At 37.0% G+C, this 20,116-nt stretch overlaps 2 protein-coding genes across 3 annotated transcripts in view; one reads left to right on the forward strand and one right to left on the reverse strand.

Annotated features, from left to right (window-relative positions):
* LOC106142769 (uncharacterized) overlaps positions 1-20,116 on the forward strand; it is a 537,134-nt gene that overhangs the window by 403,543 nt on the left and 113,475 nt on the right. The window lies entirely within an intron of this gene.
* Positions 722-1,630, reverse strand: LOC106142772 (serine protease snake). Its single transcript, XM_013344654.2, has one exon. It carries the CDS (start codon positions 1,628-1,630, stop codon positions 722-724), a length of 909 nt encoding a protein of 302 aa, XP_013200108.2.

Here is a 20,116-nt window from a genome sequence, read left to right on the forward strand (position 1 = left end):
ATGTATGAAATGTAAAAAATCGTAACAAAAAAAGGGAGTGAAATTCCCTGTTAACGCTATTGTTTTTACACGTCTCCAAACACATAAAGTACTTAAATCTCTTTCTGTTACAGGTAAGAGGCATTATCCTTTATATTCGGATGTTCCCGACATGTCCCGTGAATGGTAAGTGTGAGATTATCTTTACACCTTTAATGTTCTGTGGCGTGTTAAACCTGATACTGCTTAATTTGAATAATGGCTTAGACTTCCATGATTTTGCTGGAATTTTTAATGCAGGGAGAATTTAACGCAGTAATTTTGAAAAAGGTTAACTTTTAAACTGAATTAGATGTAACTAGTTTCGGCAGCGGCTTTTAGTTGGCGTTTATCGCGAATGTCTACGGGGCTTTTATTTTCGAAATTAATGAAGTAGTACCTAATAGGAGGTAATAAACGAAATTCCAAATTACTTTTGTGTTTACACCATTTTTTAAAGGTAAGTTGGGATAGGATTGTAAGTAAATAAAAATAGAATATGTTGCCAAAATATCAATGCACTGACAAAAAAAATCCGAAAACGTTTGCCTAGTAGTCTTCATAAAAGAAATGCTTTAAAAAAACAAAAACTCACTGCATCATGTACAAAAAATAATTATTTCTATTTCAATTTTTTTACAACATATACATAATTATGTTAAAGCAAATAATTATTTAATTTACCGTGAAGATAAAATTCACGTCAGGGCCAAACTATGCTCTCTATCCAACCTACATACCTCGAGACTCGTGTATACACCCCAGGTGCCCACTTCCTACCACAATCCCTCCCAAAAGACGTCACACCCACTATTTTATGCAAAGGGAATGTATGAATACAGTTCACTCTTTCATCCATGACTTGCAAAGGACCACCAGAATCACCCTGGCACGTATCCTTACCGCCATGCTCATAATCACCAGCACACAATTGGTCATCAATTATACCATCAGCCAAAATCCTCTTTCTAATTAAAGGTCTCATAGATCTATTACAAATCGTATTGTTCACTAATTCCACATCGACCCTCATCAAAGTCTGACTTCCAGCATGGTCACCAACTGATGTTACTCCAAATCCGATCGCAGTCAATTTAGAACTACGTATTTCTTCATCCACTTGAAGACACGCTATTCTTATATCTCTTGACAGCATAAATTTCGGTTCAGCTCGCATCAACGCTAAATCATTGTATTTCGATGGTGGTTTAAACTTTGGATGAGTAATGATTTCAGCCACATCCCTTTCTTGAGCTAAATCATCGACTTCGTCAAATTCGAACGTGGCTGTTCCTATTCTTAATACACTAGCAGGTCCATCGGCGGGGTCGCTTATACAGTGAGCTGCAGTTAACACCCAGTTGTCACTTATCAGTGATCCACCGCATTTCCAAGCGGGTACATCCGTAGCATCATGTCTGAATCCAATAAGAACCATATGAGGGTATAGTAGATAATCTACCGGAACTCTGACTCTTGCTTCAGGGTGTAAAATATTTCTGCATTCTAACATTGTTTGAGCATAGTTTCGGCAGGCTTTTGTTGCTTTCTCACCAACTTGTTCAGTTACTCGTAACACTGTGAATATAATAATGAGTTTTGATAAATACATTTCCTAAGCACCCGACTGTGCCATGCGGAGGCCTTCAGCTACTGAATTTTTACGCTCACGTGCGTTCTTATCACTTATAGTACAATGCATTTATGATCTGGTGATTTCATATAGTTATAAACGTCGAGTGATGCATTGTTTTCGCATTTAACGACTAGTGGATTTTGATTAGCATTTAAACAATATTTAATGTTAATTCCTTACAACAAATAATACTTTATCCCTAAGTGGCACTTCCACATTTTGAAATTCAAAGGACAATTTCTAAACTAAGGCAATATTGTAGAATTGCTTTTAGAACTCAAATTAAAAAAAAATCTAATCAAAATCGTAGCTCTTTCGACAAGACTCTCTCCGTTGATTAAGAAAATTATGGTCCAAAGATAAGAGATATAGGTAATCCCTATAAAAAAGGACATTGATAAAAAAAATCATCCTTTAAAAAGGAACGGTTCCCGTGCGATTTGCGATAAACGATTATGCACGCGAGCGTAACTGAGCAAGAGCTAGTTCATAATAAACTGTTCTCGCAAAGACGGTCACGGGATTGGAACAACAGGATTATGAACAAACGGTTTTCACTGTTAACTAGACAAATCATGTTATACTCGAGAAAATAGAGACGAAACAGCTCGCTGAAACGTTTTATTAAAGCATCTTTGTCGCTATAAATAGCTTTGTACAATATCGCACGATTTATATTATGGAGTCTATTTTCATTATTCTCATTTGAGCAATTTTCGCTCTACGTTATATTTCTTTCATATATAATGTGTGTTGTTCCCGGCGTTTTAGTTGGAATAGGACCACTCCATCTCTTTCCCAGGGATGTCGTATAAGGCAAGTAAGGAATACGCTAATAAGCGTAGGATTTGACTTGTAAGCGATGGGCTAGCAAGCTCAACGTGGCTTTTCAGTCATTTCAGGAATGGTGGCGCTGTCTACACCCTTAAGGATATAGGCGTGATTTTATGTATGTATGAGTACAACGTCTTTACCAATTGCGAGGTAGTCAGAGCGGATAGAAAGACCGCCCCGACAAATGTCCCTATAACTCAGAAAGAGACGTAAACGTACAAATACATATTCACTAAGTTTTCATGCAAGCCTTTATCATATCATCTAAATACACAAAGCGATTGGTCAATACGCGACACTATGGAAGTGTCAGGCATTGTGCGAGTCTCTCCAATACTTACGGCACAAAGACCACGTTTTTTTCGTTTCAATCCGACTCCCAAGACCTACTATTTGCCGACGAGAGCACAATAGGGCAAACATCCAAAGGAATCCTTAGTAGGGTCATGGATTGAGAAATTAGGATGTGGTACTTTTTATGGCTTTTTACAGCTTCAATGCTGGTCTTGCACACGAAAAACTGACATTGTGTGTACCACCTAATTCTCATTGTTAATTGTTAAAATCAATCAATTGAAAGACAAATAAACTAGGAATTGTGCTTTTAGGCGATTGGTTAGCAACCTGTCACTATGTGAATCTGACTTCCATCATTGAACTGAACGAGGCCTTTCAGTCTTTTTATGACCGTTGGCTCTATCTACCCCGTAAAGGATGTGACGTAAGGACGTGTATATATGTACAAAAGCCATGTGTATACTAATTCATGGTGTATTTGTATATATCATCAATACAACGATTGACCGACAACTTATACACATGTCTCACGAAATATATGCGACGTATATAATGACTTTAACCAGATTAAGAGTTAGAATATGCTATTGAAGTTATATGGTTAGCTGACTACTCGCAAACCGAAAATATCTTACCCTAATGTAATTAACAATTCTTATCACATCACTCAGTCTCACTCACCACTTTCCACACAGTCTTCCGAAAGAAACCATTATTTGATTTTTAAAAAAATATGAAGAACCTTTGACAATAGTTTGTTATAATCACAATATATAAATGTAAACTGGACTCATATAAATTAATGTTTTAGGTAATCACAACTATTTTATAATTGTTTCTCTGTGTAAATAAAAAGAAAATTGTATGCGAAAATTTAAAATGCCACATCCAAATTTTGAACATCGTCGGTATCGACGAAGTGTGGAGCAATCAGGGCACATGTGGGTCGGAATACCGGTTTTGAAGAATATTCCTCGCCTGTTTTCTCCGGCGCCATTTTAAATATCGAGGCAGGTGATTATAGTTGTCTATGGCAGATAAAAACTATTTCTTTCTACGCTTATAAGTACCGTTTGCTTCGGGAGCAAGTCTGTAAGGAATATAATTTGAAATATTCTTCTTATATTTATTTAACTTGCTAAATATGCGAACATACCTTGATAAAATGATGGACGTCCTGGCAATAGTACCAGGTCAAGACTACCAGAAACCGTCGAGCTCGTATGAAAAGAGTTATGAATGTGGATGAAGCGGAAGAAGTATGCAAAATATAAAGAGGCGTGATTTTATATATGTATGCATAATGCTATGGCATAATTTCATATTAAAACTTTTCAATGTGGCCAATCGGTCTTTTCAAGACTGTTGACTCTGTCTGTCCCGCAAGGGATATAGACGTGATTATTGTATGTATATGTTTATAATCTTTTCCCTACAGATAAAACATAGAAAATGAAGCTTATTTCCCAAGAACTATAACAGATTTAATGTCTATTCTGCTTTACTAGTCACACGATGGGAATCTCATTAAATCTAGACCCGAGATAGCCTTTTGAAATAAATACTGGTCCTTTTTTCCCGGCGAGATTGCAATAAAATTTACTCTTATACAGTGTAAATTGCTTCTCTTTCAATGAAAATAGCTGATCAGAGAAATGTACTATCAAATTAAATACATACATATAATCACATCTATATATATCCCTTGCGGGGTAGACAGAGCCAACAGTCTTGTACAGACTCTTAGGCCACGTTCAGCTATTTGGCTTTAAGATAGAATTGAGATTCAAATAGTGACAGGTTGCTAGTCCATCGCCTAAAAAAGAATCCCAAGTATGTAAGCCTATCCCTTAGTCGCCTTTTACGACATCCATGGGAAAGAGATGGAGTGTTCCCATTCTTTTTTGTATTGGTGCCGGGATCCACACGGCTGCAAATTAAAAATATAATAAATTAACAAGCGTCAACTCGCAGTTTACTTTAACTGTTTGTAAGGATCGTAGAAAGTTGAAATCCGTAGTCTCTGCCTACCCCAATGGGAAACAGGCGTGATGGTATATATGTATGTAACTCGTAGCCACGCCCTCGGGAATATAGCGCCACCTACAAAATAAATACAGGTTTTGCGCTAATTTCACGGTATTTACCAGGATGAAAGGTACGCTGTTTCCTTCTTCAAGAAATTTTAAAAAAAGGATAGCTCTAGTAACTATTTAAATCTAAATTCCATCATTAAGCCATGCAGCTCACGTGACATTCCAGTCTTTCCAATATTCTCGGCTCTGTCTACCCCGTAGATAAAGACGTGATTATATGTATATAAGTATGTATTATATTCGTATAACTACTTCGAGGCTAACTCAATCTGTGTAATTATTTGTCTCGTATATATTTTTTCATTCATTCATTTGTTCGTTCATTCATTTATTTATTTATTTATATTATACAGATTCGCTTGTGCCGTATGGTTCCCGGCACCAATACAAAAAAGAATAGGACCACTCCATCTCTTTCCCATGGATGTCGTAAAAGGCGACTAAGGGATAGGCTTACAAACTTGGGATTCTTTTTTAGGCGATGGGCTAGCAACCTGTCACTAGTTAAATCTCAATTCTATCGTTAAGCCAAATAGCTGAACGTGGCCATTCAGTCTTTTCAAGACTGCTACCCCTACAGGCTCTGTCTACCCCGCAAGGGATATAGACGTGACCATATGTATGTTTGCTTCAAACTATTTATCTGAAAGCCTGCTTTGGACACTCCCCAATATTGGAAAATGTAACCGATTAGTGCATCTAGGTTATCTGGTTTCCTAGGTATTAGGCAGCTCGCCAAACGTCACGCTATTACCCAACTAATGCGGCTGTACCGTCGGCAGATTCCGTCATTATTTTAATTAGTACCTTGGTGACCGAGCGCTGCTCGATGTTTTTGTAAATTGGAGGAATTACTCCAGAAAAATCTAAAAAAATTGGGTATTTTGCTTAACTATTAACAAATGATATTGCTTGATTAATATAAAATTTGAACGTCAGGTCAAGTGTATTATAAATCGACGAACTTGCAAAGCAAGTGTTATAATTGTGTTAAAAAAATGGATTGTACAATAATCATGACAAATTGAAAGATATCTCTGCCTACCCATTCAGTATAAAGGTTTAATTGTACGTACGAGTATGTAATACATGAAACCTGAAAACAGAACACTCCCTTTTCTGTGCAGTCAAGCAAAAACGATGACAATATATCCCATGGAGTTATGTTAACCCGTTTAATCCAAATAAAAGCCCAATCAAATGAAAGCTCTTATCGCATTGTCACTCAAATTTTATTGGCTATCATATACCCGTTTCATATTTGTCTCAAATCCGATAAGCCCTTATCGTTCGTGACGTCATAATCCCTGTGACGTCAGACCGTTTCCAATTAGGTTTTGTGACAGCGTGGAATTTAATTGCATGCCGGTTTAATTGTTTATGTTCTTGAAATGAATTATTCATTAATTTGTTCACACGGCATCAACAGTTTTGTATGAAAGAGTAAAAGAAAGTGTATTTGAAAAAGTTATAGAAATAATATTTTCATAAATATTTGTATTCAAAAAAGTTGCAACGATTTAGTTGAAATTTAAGATATACGTGCACACAAAATTTCTCTACCTGGGTTCCATATATGGGAATTGAGATTAAGCACCTTAATCATCTCATATTTCAAACCCTCAGCTATTTAACCCACCCGATCAAAAGTGGGTACATTCACCGCAAAAGCAGATGGGTCCACATAACAGAGCAGTGACGGCGTTAGTGGATAGGTTGTAAATTGCTCTGTGGTCCACATTACCTTAAATATTCACAAGCGAGTCAAATTTATTTGTCGACCGTACATATAGAATGCGATTTAGGGACATTGTCTTCTGATAAACTGGATTCCGCGATGTCCCTAACCGGCCTTTACGGTTGATTGAAGGGTAATCACGTTTGAATTATAGCGCTTGTCTTGATCCTCTATTTACAAGAAGTAACGTTATATTAGTGCCGTGTGGTTCCCAGCACCAATAGAAAAAAGAATTGGACCACTTAAATTCTTTCCCATGGAAGTCGTTAAAGATGACTCTCAGTTAGTCAGTCAGTCTGTATCCTTTTTTGTACGGAATCCCGCGTGCGAGTTCGATTTGCACTTGATCAGGTCTTTTTGTATGTAGATTCAGATGTCTATGATAAAAACATACATACCAACACGCCTAACTATTAGTATACCTCTAGGTTAGGAGAGATATAGTAATTAAGCAGAGTAGTGGTTTAATTGAAATAACGGAGCACTCGGTAAAATAAAAGGTATTTTATTTTAAGTTACATATAAGATGAGAGGGCAGAGACATGACATGAATGATTAAACAAAATCTAAAAGAAAATAGAGTCAACTCAAAGATGAAACTAAAAGAAAAATCCTCTAACACTTTGTGGCTACCAACATACTTACCAACAAGATTACCTTACCCATTACCGAGCACAACCATTACCTTCATAATATTTACCATCATAATACCAAAACATTACCAGGATATAATAGATATAATACAAGAGATGAATAAAACAAATCAAGCACTTTAATATCATGCCGACTTCGTTGCCCAGAAACCAGAAGAAGCTAGTTCTGAAAAGAACTGTTTGTGAGCGCGTGCACATGGACATGCCACACATCGTGCATCAGCAGTTCTTCCAGGCAGCATCAGCATCTTCACACGCCAATTCTCCACACTGCATTATTGTCCATCGGATCTCCGTCCGAAACAACACAACTCAAGAGTTCGACGCACACACTGCACTTCGCGAGAGCTTCACGAGCGCGACCTCACGCCGCAAGTTCAAATTCACACTGAGGCGGGGAGCAAGCAGCAAGACGGTTTTATACGCAAGCAAGTTCCACCCAACAAACATCGCGTGCACACCGCACGTGGCGCCCTCGGCGCGCCTGCGGCCGCACCGGGCGTCACAGAAACTCAAGCTCGACACGTGTAGCGGAAACGAGACGGAGCTATCCAGACTCAAGAGACAGCAATGCAAAATTCTCGGAAATCTATGCAAATCCATTTTATTATCCTCAAAAACTTTTAGATAGATTTCCTATTGTAAATACGCTCACACCATTGGCTATAATTCGATATTTCTGATTTGTTACAAATAACTTCTCTTTATCATTGGTTATAATTCCGTATTTTTGATTCGTCCATGCCTTTTCCTTTGTAAATAGTTTTATATAAATATGTCTCAATTTTGTAAATAAATCATTCCATTCTCACCTTCTGAAACGGAGTATTATTCTACTACAACAAACCCTGGAGAATCTCTCTCTCCAAAACTTTAAAGAGGTTTGTCTTTTCAACACTAACTCCACAGGGGTAGGCAGTGAATTATGGAATGTAACTTTACAGCTTGATAAAGATTTTAGAATAATGGGTAATAGTGCGTTTTTTCAGGTACCTGGTAAAACGCTAAAATGAGGTAGAAATAAAATAAAACAAAAAATCTTTACTATTACTATCAACATTAATATTATAAATGAGAAAGTAAGTTTATTTGTTTGTTTTCTCTTTAAACGTTATCTACTGAACTTTTTTTGAATTTCGCGTACGTACATATAATTAAGAGTCTGAAGAAAGAGTCGGTAAAAACTACACTTGTCGCGTTATTTTCGAAATACCTGCATTCTTTTGTAGGTGGCGCTTAAATCGCACAGGCGAAGCAGCGGGTAACAGCTAGTTCCAAAAAACTCAAACAAAAACAAAAGTAAACAACGGTCGAAGTCAATCAATTGAAAACGTTACAATGTTACTTTTAATTTGTTAACGGATTCGACAAAATCCCTTTCAGCAATCACTTCCTATTGCCTTTTACAATAGGCTTGGAAACAAAGTCTGGCGCAATAATTCCATACTAACTAATTAATTGGTAAATTTTCAATAGAACACAATACAATTGTATATCAAAGAGCAATAGCCTGAATTATAGGGCCGGCGCACACTGGTCAGGTTGTTATTTATATTTTAGGATTACGTGCTTAAAGAGGAAAGAGGTAGTCTCTGTCTACCCTTCGGAAAAGAGGCGTGATTATTACTGAGTCTCCGCTGTCTGTCTGTCTGACCGTCCGTCCGTCTATCACCAGGCTGTTTCTCATAAACCGTAAAAGCCAGAAAGTTGAAATTTTCACAAATTATGTATTTCCGTTGTCGCTATTACAATAAATACAAATATAAATAATAAAAAATATGAAAATATTATGGGTCATACAATAAACGAGTTTTTTATTTTAATATATTTTTTTGATCTATATTTATCTATAACGATATCAAATGATCTATAACGGTAACAGTTTAAAATTTTCACAAAATATTAACTTGGATATTACCTACCTATCCAAATAAATTAATAAATAAAAATAAAGCAAAATAAAAAACACATACTTTCGCAAAATAACATATACTTTTCTGGTTTATAGTATTTTAAGTATACGACGACCTTTACAAAGCAAATCTTTGTATTACATAATTGATTGCGGTCTTCGTGAAATCTGCGGAGTACTTTTATAGCTATTGTCTATGTTTTTAGGAAATGTGCGTAACACCGCATGGAACCATTAGTCTTGTTATATAATCTTATCTTAATTGTCTAACACTTTTACTTATAAAACCCGAGCTATTGTTCTATGCTTTGATAGTTTTACGTGGTCAAAAAAGTTGGATGTTATTACATACATTTGTCGTGTATATATCAGCTGCTGGGTAGACAGAGCCAACAGCCTTAAATTGACTGAAAGGCCACGTTCAGCTGTATGGATTAGTTATGGAATTGAAAATTTAAAAGTGACAGGTTGCTAGCCTTTCACCTACAAAAAGGATCCTAAGTTCATAACTGATTGTAATTTTACGCGTTACTTTATTTCATCTCGGACATTTCAAATCATGTGACAATGACTGATGATGAACCGTCTAAGATGATATATAAGTACGTTGCGTGCGCGTTTAAAACCTGTAGTATTTATAAACAATCCTAAGTTCATTAGCCATTCCCTTAGTCGGTTTTTAAGACAATCATTGAAAAGATAAGTGGTGGTCCTATTCTAAAGTGTCGAGAACCACACGGCGTTGAATGTTTTATACCCGGAAACTGCTACAGGAATCCAGTTTTATCCAGTTTTATAAGCTCCTATCCAAACACGTATCTGCATAAAGTTTTGATAGTAGATAGACGCTCAACGATATTTGACGTACTCAATTTTTTTTGTTATTTAGTTTTCATTTTCCGCACTCTGAACAACGTGCAGATAACAGTAACGTTGCGTAACGTTATAACTCGTTATTTTATACCACTTTTTTATGGTTCGCTTCACAGTTTTGGAAAGATATGACTTTACGAGGTCTAACTTATTAATTTTCGAACAAAATTCCGATATACTTTACATACGTACTTACATTATGACTTCTATATTACTCGCGGGGCAGACAGGGCCTACAATCTACAAGAAGAATCCCAAGTTTATTAGCCTGCACGGCAAGTCACACGCTAGATGAATTTGCACCTATTCCCTTACTCATTTTTTACGACATTCATAGAACAGAGATGGGGTGGTCTTACTCTAAAGCGTCATGAACCACACGGCAGTATTTCAAAACTTTCGCATAAATAGAATTAGTAGGACTAGTAGTATCGACCAAAACTGGTTAAAATGATATGATGAATTAAACGGATGCAAATATTCATTGGCTTGGAAACGTTTGAACTCAGTTTAGTATCTATGGTTTATTACGAGTCAGTAACTGCTTGATTAATGGTTAATACAGATTATGGGCCATTGCGGTTCGATGCTCGGGTTAGTACGTTTAGTTTCCATTACGGCATAAAGTCAAAAGCGTCACTATTTTTGAATATCAATTGTTAAGTTATTTTAACGTGACTTTGTGCTGATTACTGGCTCTGTCTAACCCGTAAGGAATAAGTGTGATACGTGTGTTCATTTTATTCTTAAGTGATATGTGGATCGCGGCACGTATGAAAGGACCACTCTTTAAGTATCTTTCCAATGGATGTCGTAAAAGGCGTCTAAGGAAAAGGCTAATGAACTCGGAACTCTTCTTGAAGGCAATGGGCTAGCAACGTGTAACTAATTGAATCTCAATTCCATTGTTAAGCCATATAGCTGAACGTGGCCTTCAAGGGATATAGACGTGATTATATGTATGTTTGTGTGTGTAAAGCTCGGTTTGCTGTATGGAAAGGTTTGCGATGAATATACACACACCTCTTTTAATTGGTTAATTGTTTAATTAGTTAGTATAAAATTATGTATTATCTAAGTTATTTTGTGTTTAAAATATTAGATTAGCTACATACAGTTTTAGCATACTTTCATATTTACGCAATTTACTTCTACTAACCTATACACAATTCTCAATCATTTATTGCACTCCATAAGTTTATTTGGTGAAAGAAAATGGGCAATTCAATAATTAATTGTCCTGTTTTTGTCCTTTAGTCGCCTTTCATACTAAGAGCAGTATATACATACAGTCTTAATTAAGTCTGCGAAAATATAATTGAAACATATTCTACTTGTAAAATACAAAATATTTTTTACATCAAGCGTGAGTACTAAAAGGACTACCTACTTAAAAAGTCTATAATTTACTCCTGGTATTTTTCGAAAAAACTGTAGGTAAAACTGCAACATTTTCACATTATTACTATGTTATTGATTTTAAACGTTAAAACTGTATATATAAACACACATTAGTGATGGTCACCGACCGTGACTGAACAGCTGTCAGCATAACTAAACGGTAGTTAACTATTGGTTAGTTTAACCGTTTGTTTAGGGTAGGCAAAGGTTAGAATCGCCTAATCGTTTAACTTACACACATACATGCATATGATCACGTCTATATCCCTTGCGGGTCAGACAGAGCCAACAGTCTTGTAAAGACGGAATGGCCACGTTCAGCTATTTGGCTTAATGATAGAAACTTCATTTGCAATGGTACATTCCAGTCGTACAGTGAGGGAACATCGTGAGGAAACTTGCACATTCAGACAATTGAATGTGTAACATGTTATATTTGTAAGGTTCCCCTGCAAAGGTTATGGAGGTCATAAAGGAGTTGGTTCGTGTAAAAATTTGACTTCCAGACAAGGATTGTGGTCAAAGTAATCTCGTTCGATCAATACAAAGTATAGATGCCTTGTCGGAAATTTAAACTTAAGAAAAATAACTTTCTTACTGATATACATTGAGTATTTTGTTAATAAAAAAAATGAAAATTTTGAGACAATATTTACACTTATAACTAAACGGACCTAAATCAATAATAATGATCTTAAACTTTTGCTTTGCATTATTCTTTTTGTAATACAGGAATCAAACGCGCACGCAACGTAGGTATATACCTTTATTTGATCTCAGACGTGTCAAATCATGTTACAATGATCCACGGTCACCGAGCGACTTAAAAACGTTAAGTGCGCATTTAGAACGTGTAGTATTTATAAATAGTATAATGAAAACGAATTCTGCTACACATTAAAATACGTCGGGTCAGGTCAAAAGTACCCGAAACCATGCTTAATGTAGCTTGCATGAAGAGAGTTATGAATGTGGATGAAGCGAAGGAAGTATGCAGAGATCGTGGCAAAGTGGAAAGAGGTAGTCTCTGCCTTCCCCTCCGGAAAAAAGGCGTGATTTTATATTATGTTATGTTTAAAATACCTCGTTTTCGGTCGTAGATTAAAAAAGAAAATTATGTAGGCATAGGCATTACAAAGTAACTTTTCAGTAAACAACAAAAATATATTAAAAGCAACATAATAGTGCCCATAAAACGATTGAAAATTCCGTGTTTTCTTTGCAGAAATAGCCGCGTAATTTCAATGTTTCACCTAGTAGTCTATACAAACTTGCAATGAATGGCCACAAAAGGGTACAAAAGGCCTTCAGACCGCAAAATACCACAAAGATGATAAGAAAAAATGCCGATAATCGGGTCCAACCCATCCCACTATACGGTAGGGTTGCCACGGAGCGAATTAAAGATACCTCGCTTTCTTTTCAAGATAACTTTTCACATAATATCACGTCTGTATCCTAGCGGGGTTGACTCCGTCGTTAGACTCGGAAGGCCGCGTTCAATTTGATAACCTTATAGTGATATTGAAATCCCGAGATTAGCCACCGGTTCATAGTAGCTCATTGTCTAAAAGAAAGTAAGAAAGTTCACCAGCCTTTCCCTTGGTTTTCTTAAAAACTGTGCTGGAAGTGAAGTAAATGCCAGTATATATGTATTATTTTATTTGCTACCAGACCAGTATGAAATCTATCAATATAAAATATTAAACTATGTAATTAATTTGAAGTTTAAAAAAATAACTTGTATTTTTAACGCCAATAAATGATTTTGCCAGCCCTGCCGCTGAAGAGCCTAATTACACCTATACGTATAATTTGAGGACGTAAAATTACGAACAGACAGACTAAATTTCATGGTAATTTACCATATGTAGTGCTTCACACGTTTAAATAATAGTCGTGGTTATATTTGACCGATTAGCCGGCGGTTCGTTTTATGTTAACGGGCGGGCTTAGAGAGAAAAGAAGCATTCTTACAATTTCATCATTCATTCATTCATATAGTCACGTCTTTCGGGGTAGACAGAGCCAACAGTCTTAAAAAGACTGAATGCCCACGTTCAGCTGTTTGGCTTTATGATAGAATACATACATACAATCACGTCTATATCCCTTGCGGGGTAGACAGAGCCAACAGTCTTGAAGAGACTGATTGGCCACGTTCAGCTGTTTGGCTTAATGATAGAATTGAGATTCAAATAGTGACAGGTTGCTAGCCCATCGCCTAAAAAAGAATCCCAAGTTTGTAAGCCTATCCCTTAGTCGCCTTTTACGACATCCATGGAAAGAGATGGAGTGGTCCTATTCTTATTTGTATTGGTGCCGGGAACCACACGGCACTTAATTATAGTCAAATTGCGGAAAAAATCCGGGGTGGACGCCAGGAGGAAAGAGTTTAAAGTCCATCTTCAACTTAACTCGCTGTAAAACAAACCACATCTGAAGCAATTCAGTGGTGACAAACACTGTGACACAACATTGTATTTTGTCGTTGAAAAACTGATTAAAACGTTTGAAATATTAATTTTTTTACACTTAACTCTCATATACTGTCCTTATATTGCATGAAATTAAATGATAGTATGTTAATACTGAAACTATTGTTTCCTTATTTCAAACACTTAAAGACACATTTCGGTTATCGAAACGGCAAATTATATGCCATCAATTTTCTAATTCATTTCATTTTTTCAATTTCGAAATTAAATAAATAAAGATATTGATTGAATATACCACGGCGTCGCGTGCGCTGTACTACTCCCGTAGCGCATGCGCGACGCAGTATTCATCGCGCGAATACTTATCTCTGTCTCGCTTTTTATTATGACGTTATACGGGACAGGGATAGTTTTTGCGCGAGCCATACTACGGGGGTTGGGTGGCTTAAACATAGAATTGAAATATAAAGATGGCGGTCGGAAGTATGGCCCCAAAAAATCATTTCTTGACTATAATGATCTGCGCTGGGAAAAAGCAGCATCTCCTAGCACTACAATTAAATAAGCCATTACATTCACTGTCCATAATCAACGCTGTGCTGTGTGGTTCTCGGCAGCAATTAAAAAAAAAAGAATAGAACCACTCCATCTCATTCCCATTGATGTCGTAAAAGGCGAGTAAGGGATTGGCTTATAAACTTGTGATTCATCTTTTAGGCAACGGGCTAGCAACCTGCCACTATTTGAATTTCAATTCTATCATAAAGTCAAACAGCTGAATGTGGCCTTTCAGTCTTTTCAAGACTGTTGGCTCTGTCTAGCCCGCAAGGTATATAGACGTGATGATATGTGTATATATGTATGTACATAATCAAAACATATCAAACGACACGAAGTTAACACAACTAATTGATGCGTGCCAAATTAATTCACCAAATAAATGGTGCTTTTAATAAAGCCTGAGGCTCGCTCAGTAATTATTTCACAAACAATGGACGATATGACCCCAATTTTTGTCCCCCGAATTATTGTTAAGCGATCGTTTGTGGTCATGTGTTTAGCTTTATTAATATCTCCATGATATTATCTGGTGTAATCTATTCCGTGTGGTTCCCGGCACCAGTACAAAAAAGAATAGGACCACTCCATCTCTTTCCCCGTGGATATCGTAAAAGGCGACTAAGGGATAGGCTTACAAATCATTTTGGTAATACTTATTGACATTATAAATAACTAGAGGCCGACTCCGTCCGCATGTAACCCTATCAATCCTGCGGGAAATACGGGATAAAAAGTAGTCTATATATTATTCTGGGTCTTCAGCTACCTACATACCAAATTTCATCGTAATCGGTGCAGTAGTTTTTGCGTTTAGAGAACAAACATCCATACTGACATCCTGACATACTCACAAACTTTCGCATTTATAATATTAGTAATATATATAAATAATTAATACGAAAAAAATCACACAAACTTCGAGATTGGAATACATAGTTAAAAATGAAAATCAGCAAACCCATGGACAAAAGCTGGGGTAAAATAAATAATCGTTCTATTGCATACAATGCGTACATTGTCTACCCACGCATGAATATGAAGTCCCCCACAATTAACCCTCAAAACGCCAGCAGGGGTCCAAAGTGCCCCATAATGCAAGATTTCGGCGTCTTCAAATTTTAATATACAACAATACTAGCGCACATGTTGTAATGAAAAATAAACAATAGTCGAATGAACCTCAGTTGGTTTAGGTTTTAAACAAACAGGGGTATTTTGGGACCTTTTGTCCGCTTGGTTGCAGTATATTGCATTTAGCCACCGAAAAACGGAGGATGAGACTTTGAGACACACGGCACATTAAAATCTGTTAAGGTTATTCTTTAAGGTCCTTGACCGATGAGGTTGCATGAAAATATTGAGGAATGTGGATGAAGTTAATGAGTATTCAAAGATCTGTGGCTAATTGTGAAAGATGTAGAAACTACATCTTTACCCTTCCTGGAAAGAAGCGTAATTTTAATGTATGTATAATTGTTACGTATTTACAGATTTTTCTAATACTACTGAAATTGTAACTCAATCATATTGACAATTTTCATGTAAGTTAATTTCGAGCAGTCACATTTTAAAACGTTGCAATTAAATATTCGGGAAAAACACGAGAGTACATTTTTTGTATTAAAATTGTCATTTCTATTGATCATTCTCAAGCTTTCACAATAGAGGTACAATTCCATTATTCCTAGCTGTTGCACTACCGCGAATGGCAAATAAAAAAAAAACAGAAGTATTCACGCGACCCTCTTTCTCGATTCACCATGAAATTACATCGTAATGTTACGGAGAAAGAAACAATTTTCGACCAAACGCAATCGTCACAAATCGATTGAAATCATTAAAAAATGTAAGTAAACTATAAAAATTTCAATCGTAAAGCAAAAAAGGTGGTATGAATTAAATTATTCTACGTTTCCCGCGTTCGTCTCCCACTGTTTCTTTTTATGTTACAACGGATTTTTGTTTTTATTGAAAACAATGTAAGCTGAATGTGGCCTTTCAGTCTTTTTAAGACTGTTGGCTTTATCTGTCCCGCAAGAGATATAGACGTGATTATGTAAATTTAAGCTAAAGCATGGCTTTGAACTTTTTGCGTTACTATGGTTTCGGTCTAACCAGTAAAGGATGAAGACGAGGTACAAGTATGAATGAAAGAACATACACATACATACACTTTCCCGGAGGGGTAGGCAGAGGCCACATCTGAAAGAAAAAGGTTTAAAAACTAAATCTTAACCCAAATGTCCGTCATCGGTAATATAAGTAATTTGATATTACAGAATTATTACTAAATAATAGTTAAAAAAAAAAAAAACAAAAAATAATAACAGTTAATAGAAAATAAAAAAAGTCATAGCAACCCTACTTTTGATAGCAATTGCTGAGTTTGTCGCCCATAAGGGACCTTAAAGACAGTGTGTCACCTCCGTACGTGTCCTCGTCTTCGTGGACACTACAGTTCACCTCAATGTCAACACGATAGCGGTAAATAGCTGGGACGGGTCGCTGGAAACGTTGCTATGAAATTTCATGTGTCTTTGAGGAATATTTTCAAGCTTTTTACATGCTGATTTTTATCGTTTTTTTTTCTGTATGATATACATATGTATGTATGTACAATACATGCCACGTCTTTAAATCTTAATGACAGTACATTCACAAATATATCACGTCTTTATCCCTCACGGGGAAGACATCTCCAACAGTCTTGAAAAGACTGATAGGCCACGTTCAGCTTTTTGGCTTGATGATAGAATTGAGATTCAAATAGTGACAGGTTTTTAGTCCATCGCCTAAATATCGCATATATATCGCAGCACGGCCCTTACACGGCGTATTGGTCTGGAATTTCCAGTACCAGCCGAGGCTGTCAAGGGGTCGGTCTAATTCTTTCTGCACGAATGGCTGAGTGCGTGAATGAGTATGAGTGTGTCAGCCCTCGTCTTCTATGGATTAGGCTGAAAGTTGGAATCACTCGGATCTTCGTTCTAGGTGTTTATGCACCTTGGGATGTGGGTTCGAGGGGTACAACATCAGCAAAAAGCGAAAACGAGGAGTTCTGGAATAGTGTAAGAGAAGTATTGAAAGTTACCAAGCCAAATGAGAAGATTATTATGTTAGGTGATTTTAATGGATGGGTGGGTGTAAAGCGTGATGGATATGAAAAGGTGCTTGGTGCGTTTGGTGACGAAAAGGTGAATGATAATGGAAGAAGTGTATTAGAAATTTGTCTAGAGTGGGATCTTTTTGTGTCGAACTCAATGTTTCAACATAAAGAGATCCACACCTACACAAGAGTGGAAGGTATTTTAAAAAGTATGATAGACTTTGTGATTGTAGATGAAAGATTGAAGAACAAAGTGCTGGATACCCGTGCATATCGCGGTGCTGGCATTGACTCGGACCATTTACTGGTGATATCCCGGATAAGGGGTATCTTCAATCGCTGGCGGCACAGGGTAAGGGAGCAAACCAGCGCTTTGGAAAGAGTAAAAGTAGAAAATTTGCAAGATATGGATGTAGGTAAGAAGTATATTAATAGACTGAAGGATGAATTTGAAGATTTAGAGGAAATGAGCGATATTGAAGATGGATGGAAGGAATTTAAAGAAAGAATTGTGAAAGTAGCTGTTGAAGTGTGTGGTGTAAGTAGAAGAAGGAAAGGAAAAAATCACAAAAATGCGTGGATGAGTAAAGATGTGCAAGAACTTGTGCGATTAAAGAAGAAAGCATGGCTGGATTTGTTAGCAGCAAAAGCTAACTTAAGAATGCAAGAGGTTATAGATGAAGATGTGAATGAAGCACGTAAGGAATATAAGAAAAAGAAAGATTTGGTTAAGAAAGCTGTGATTAGAAAGAAAGAAGAGTATAAAGAGGATTTTGATAAAAGGCTATCAGAAGACTTTCAGTCAAATCTGAAAGTATTCTGGAAATCCGTAAGGTCAGCCCGAGGAAATACTATAACCAGAGAGCTGACTAGGATCAGATGCCAGGATGGTAGCGTTGTGAAAGGAGAAGAATGTGTACTAAAGATATGGAAGGACTATTTTGAAAGTTTATTTGAAAAAAAGGAAGGAAATAAGAAAGATTTCTGCTATAGCGAAGAAAAAGAGAATGAGATGGAAGGCGAAATTGAAATGTTCGAAATTGTGGAAGCACTTAAGAGTATGAAAGCGGGAAAGGCTGCTGGGTGTGATAGAGTGTCGGTCGAGATGCTTAAAGCAGGAAAAGGCGTAGTAGCTAGTCAGTTGTACTGCCTTTTCAATTTGTGTTGGAGAAGCGGCCGAGTACCAAAAGATTGGTGTAAGGCTGTTATCGTGCCACTTTACAAAGGAAAAGGGTCACAGCTGGACTGCAAAAATTATCGTGGTATAAGCCTGCTTAGCGTCGTCGGCAAATTGTATGCTAAGGTATTGATTAATAGAGTCAGGAATGAAACTGATGACAAAATATGGGATGCTCAAGCGGGATTTCGAAAGGGAATGGGATGTACTGATCAGGTCTTTTCCTTGCGGTGCATAGCCGAAAAGTTTTTGGCCAAGAGTCAAAAAGTCTATTGCACATTCGTAGATCTGGAAAAGGCCTATGACAGAGTTGAGAGGAATGAATTGTGGTCAGCACTTTCTATGCATGGGGTGAGCAGTCTCTTGATACGAGCACTGAAATCCTTATATGAGGATTCGAGTGCTTGTGTCAGGATAAACGGAGCGCACACTGAGTGGTTTAAGATTGAGAAAGGCGTTAGGCAAGGATGTGTTGCGTCACCGTGGCTGTTCAACCTATTTATGGATAGCTGTTTGACAGATTTGAAAGAGTCTAAAAGTGGATTAAGGATGAATGAGTTACTCGTCAAATGTCTGCTCTATGCCGACGATCAGGTTATACTGGCGTCATCAGCGGAGGAGTTACAGGAGATGGTAAACTGTATGCATGAAGCTTTAAAAGAGAAAGGAATGAAAGTGAACGTAAGTAAAACTAAAACACTGGTTTTTGAAATGGAGAAAGAAATGACAGCATGTAATATTTTGATTGGAGGAGAAAAAGTGGAGCAAGTGAAAGAGTTTGTATATCTAGGATCAAAGTTTACATCAGATGGCAAGTATGATAGTGATATTGAAAGGAGAGTGAACGCGGGGAACATGGTGAATGGAGCTTTGCATGCCTTTATGAGCAGTCAGAAACTATCCAAAAAGGCTCGACTGGCTGTGCACAGGGGCGTGTTGGTCCCGACATTAATGTATGGGAGTGAAAGTTGGGTATGGCAAAAGAAGCATGAAAGCAGAATAAATGCAGTGGAAATGAGAGCGTTAAGGAGTATGATGGGTGTGAAATTGAGTGACAGGATAAGGAACAGCGTGATAAGGGAATGTTGTGATGTGAAAGAAGATGTAGTTACAGGAATAGAAAAGGGTATGTTAAGATGGTTCGGTCATGTGGAGAGGATGAATGAAAGCAGGTTGACTAAGCAGATATACAAGGAGAGTGTGGAGGGAAAGGTCGGAGTGGGAAGACCTAGACGAACGTATCTTGATCAAATTAAGGACGTCCTGGTAAAGGGTCAGGTCAAAAGTACCCGAAACCGCCGAGCTTGTATGAAGAGAGTTATGAATGTGGACGAAGCGAAAGAAGTATGCAGAGATCGTGGCAAGTGGAAAGAGGT

This window comes from Amyelois transitella, chromosome 25, assembly GCF_032362555.1.
Source record: "Amyelois transitella isolate CPQ chromosome 25, ilAmyTran1.1, whole genome shotgun sequence".
In the NCBI taxonomy this organism is placed as follows: domain Eukaryota; kingdom Metazoa; phylum Arthropoda; class Insecta; order Lepidoptera; family Pyralidae; genus Amyelois; species Amyelois transitella.

Excerpts from the sequence above, each read along its gene's own strand:
- LOC106142772 (XM_013344654.2), bottom strand. The coding sequence starts at position 1,630 with ATGTATTTATCAAAACTCATTATTATATTCACAGTGTTACGAGTAACT.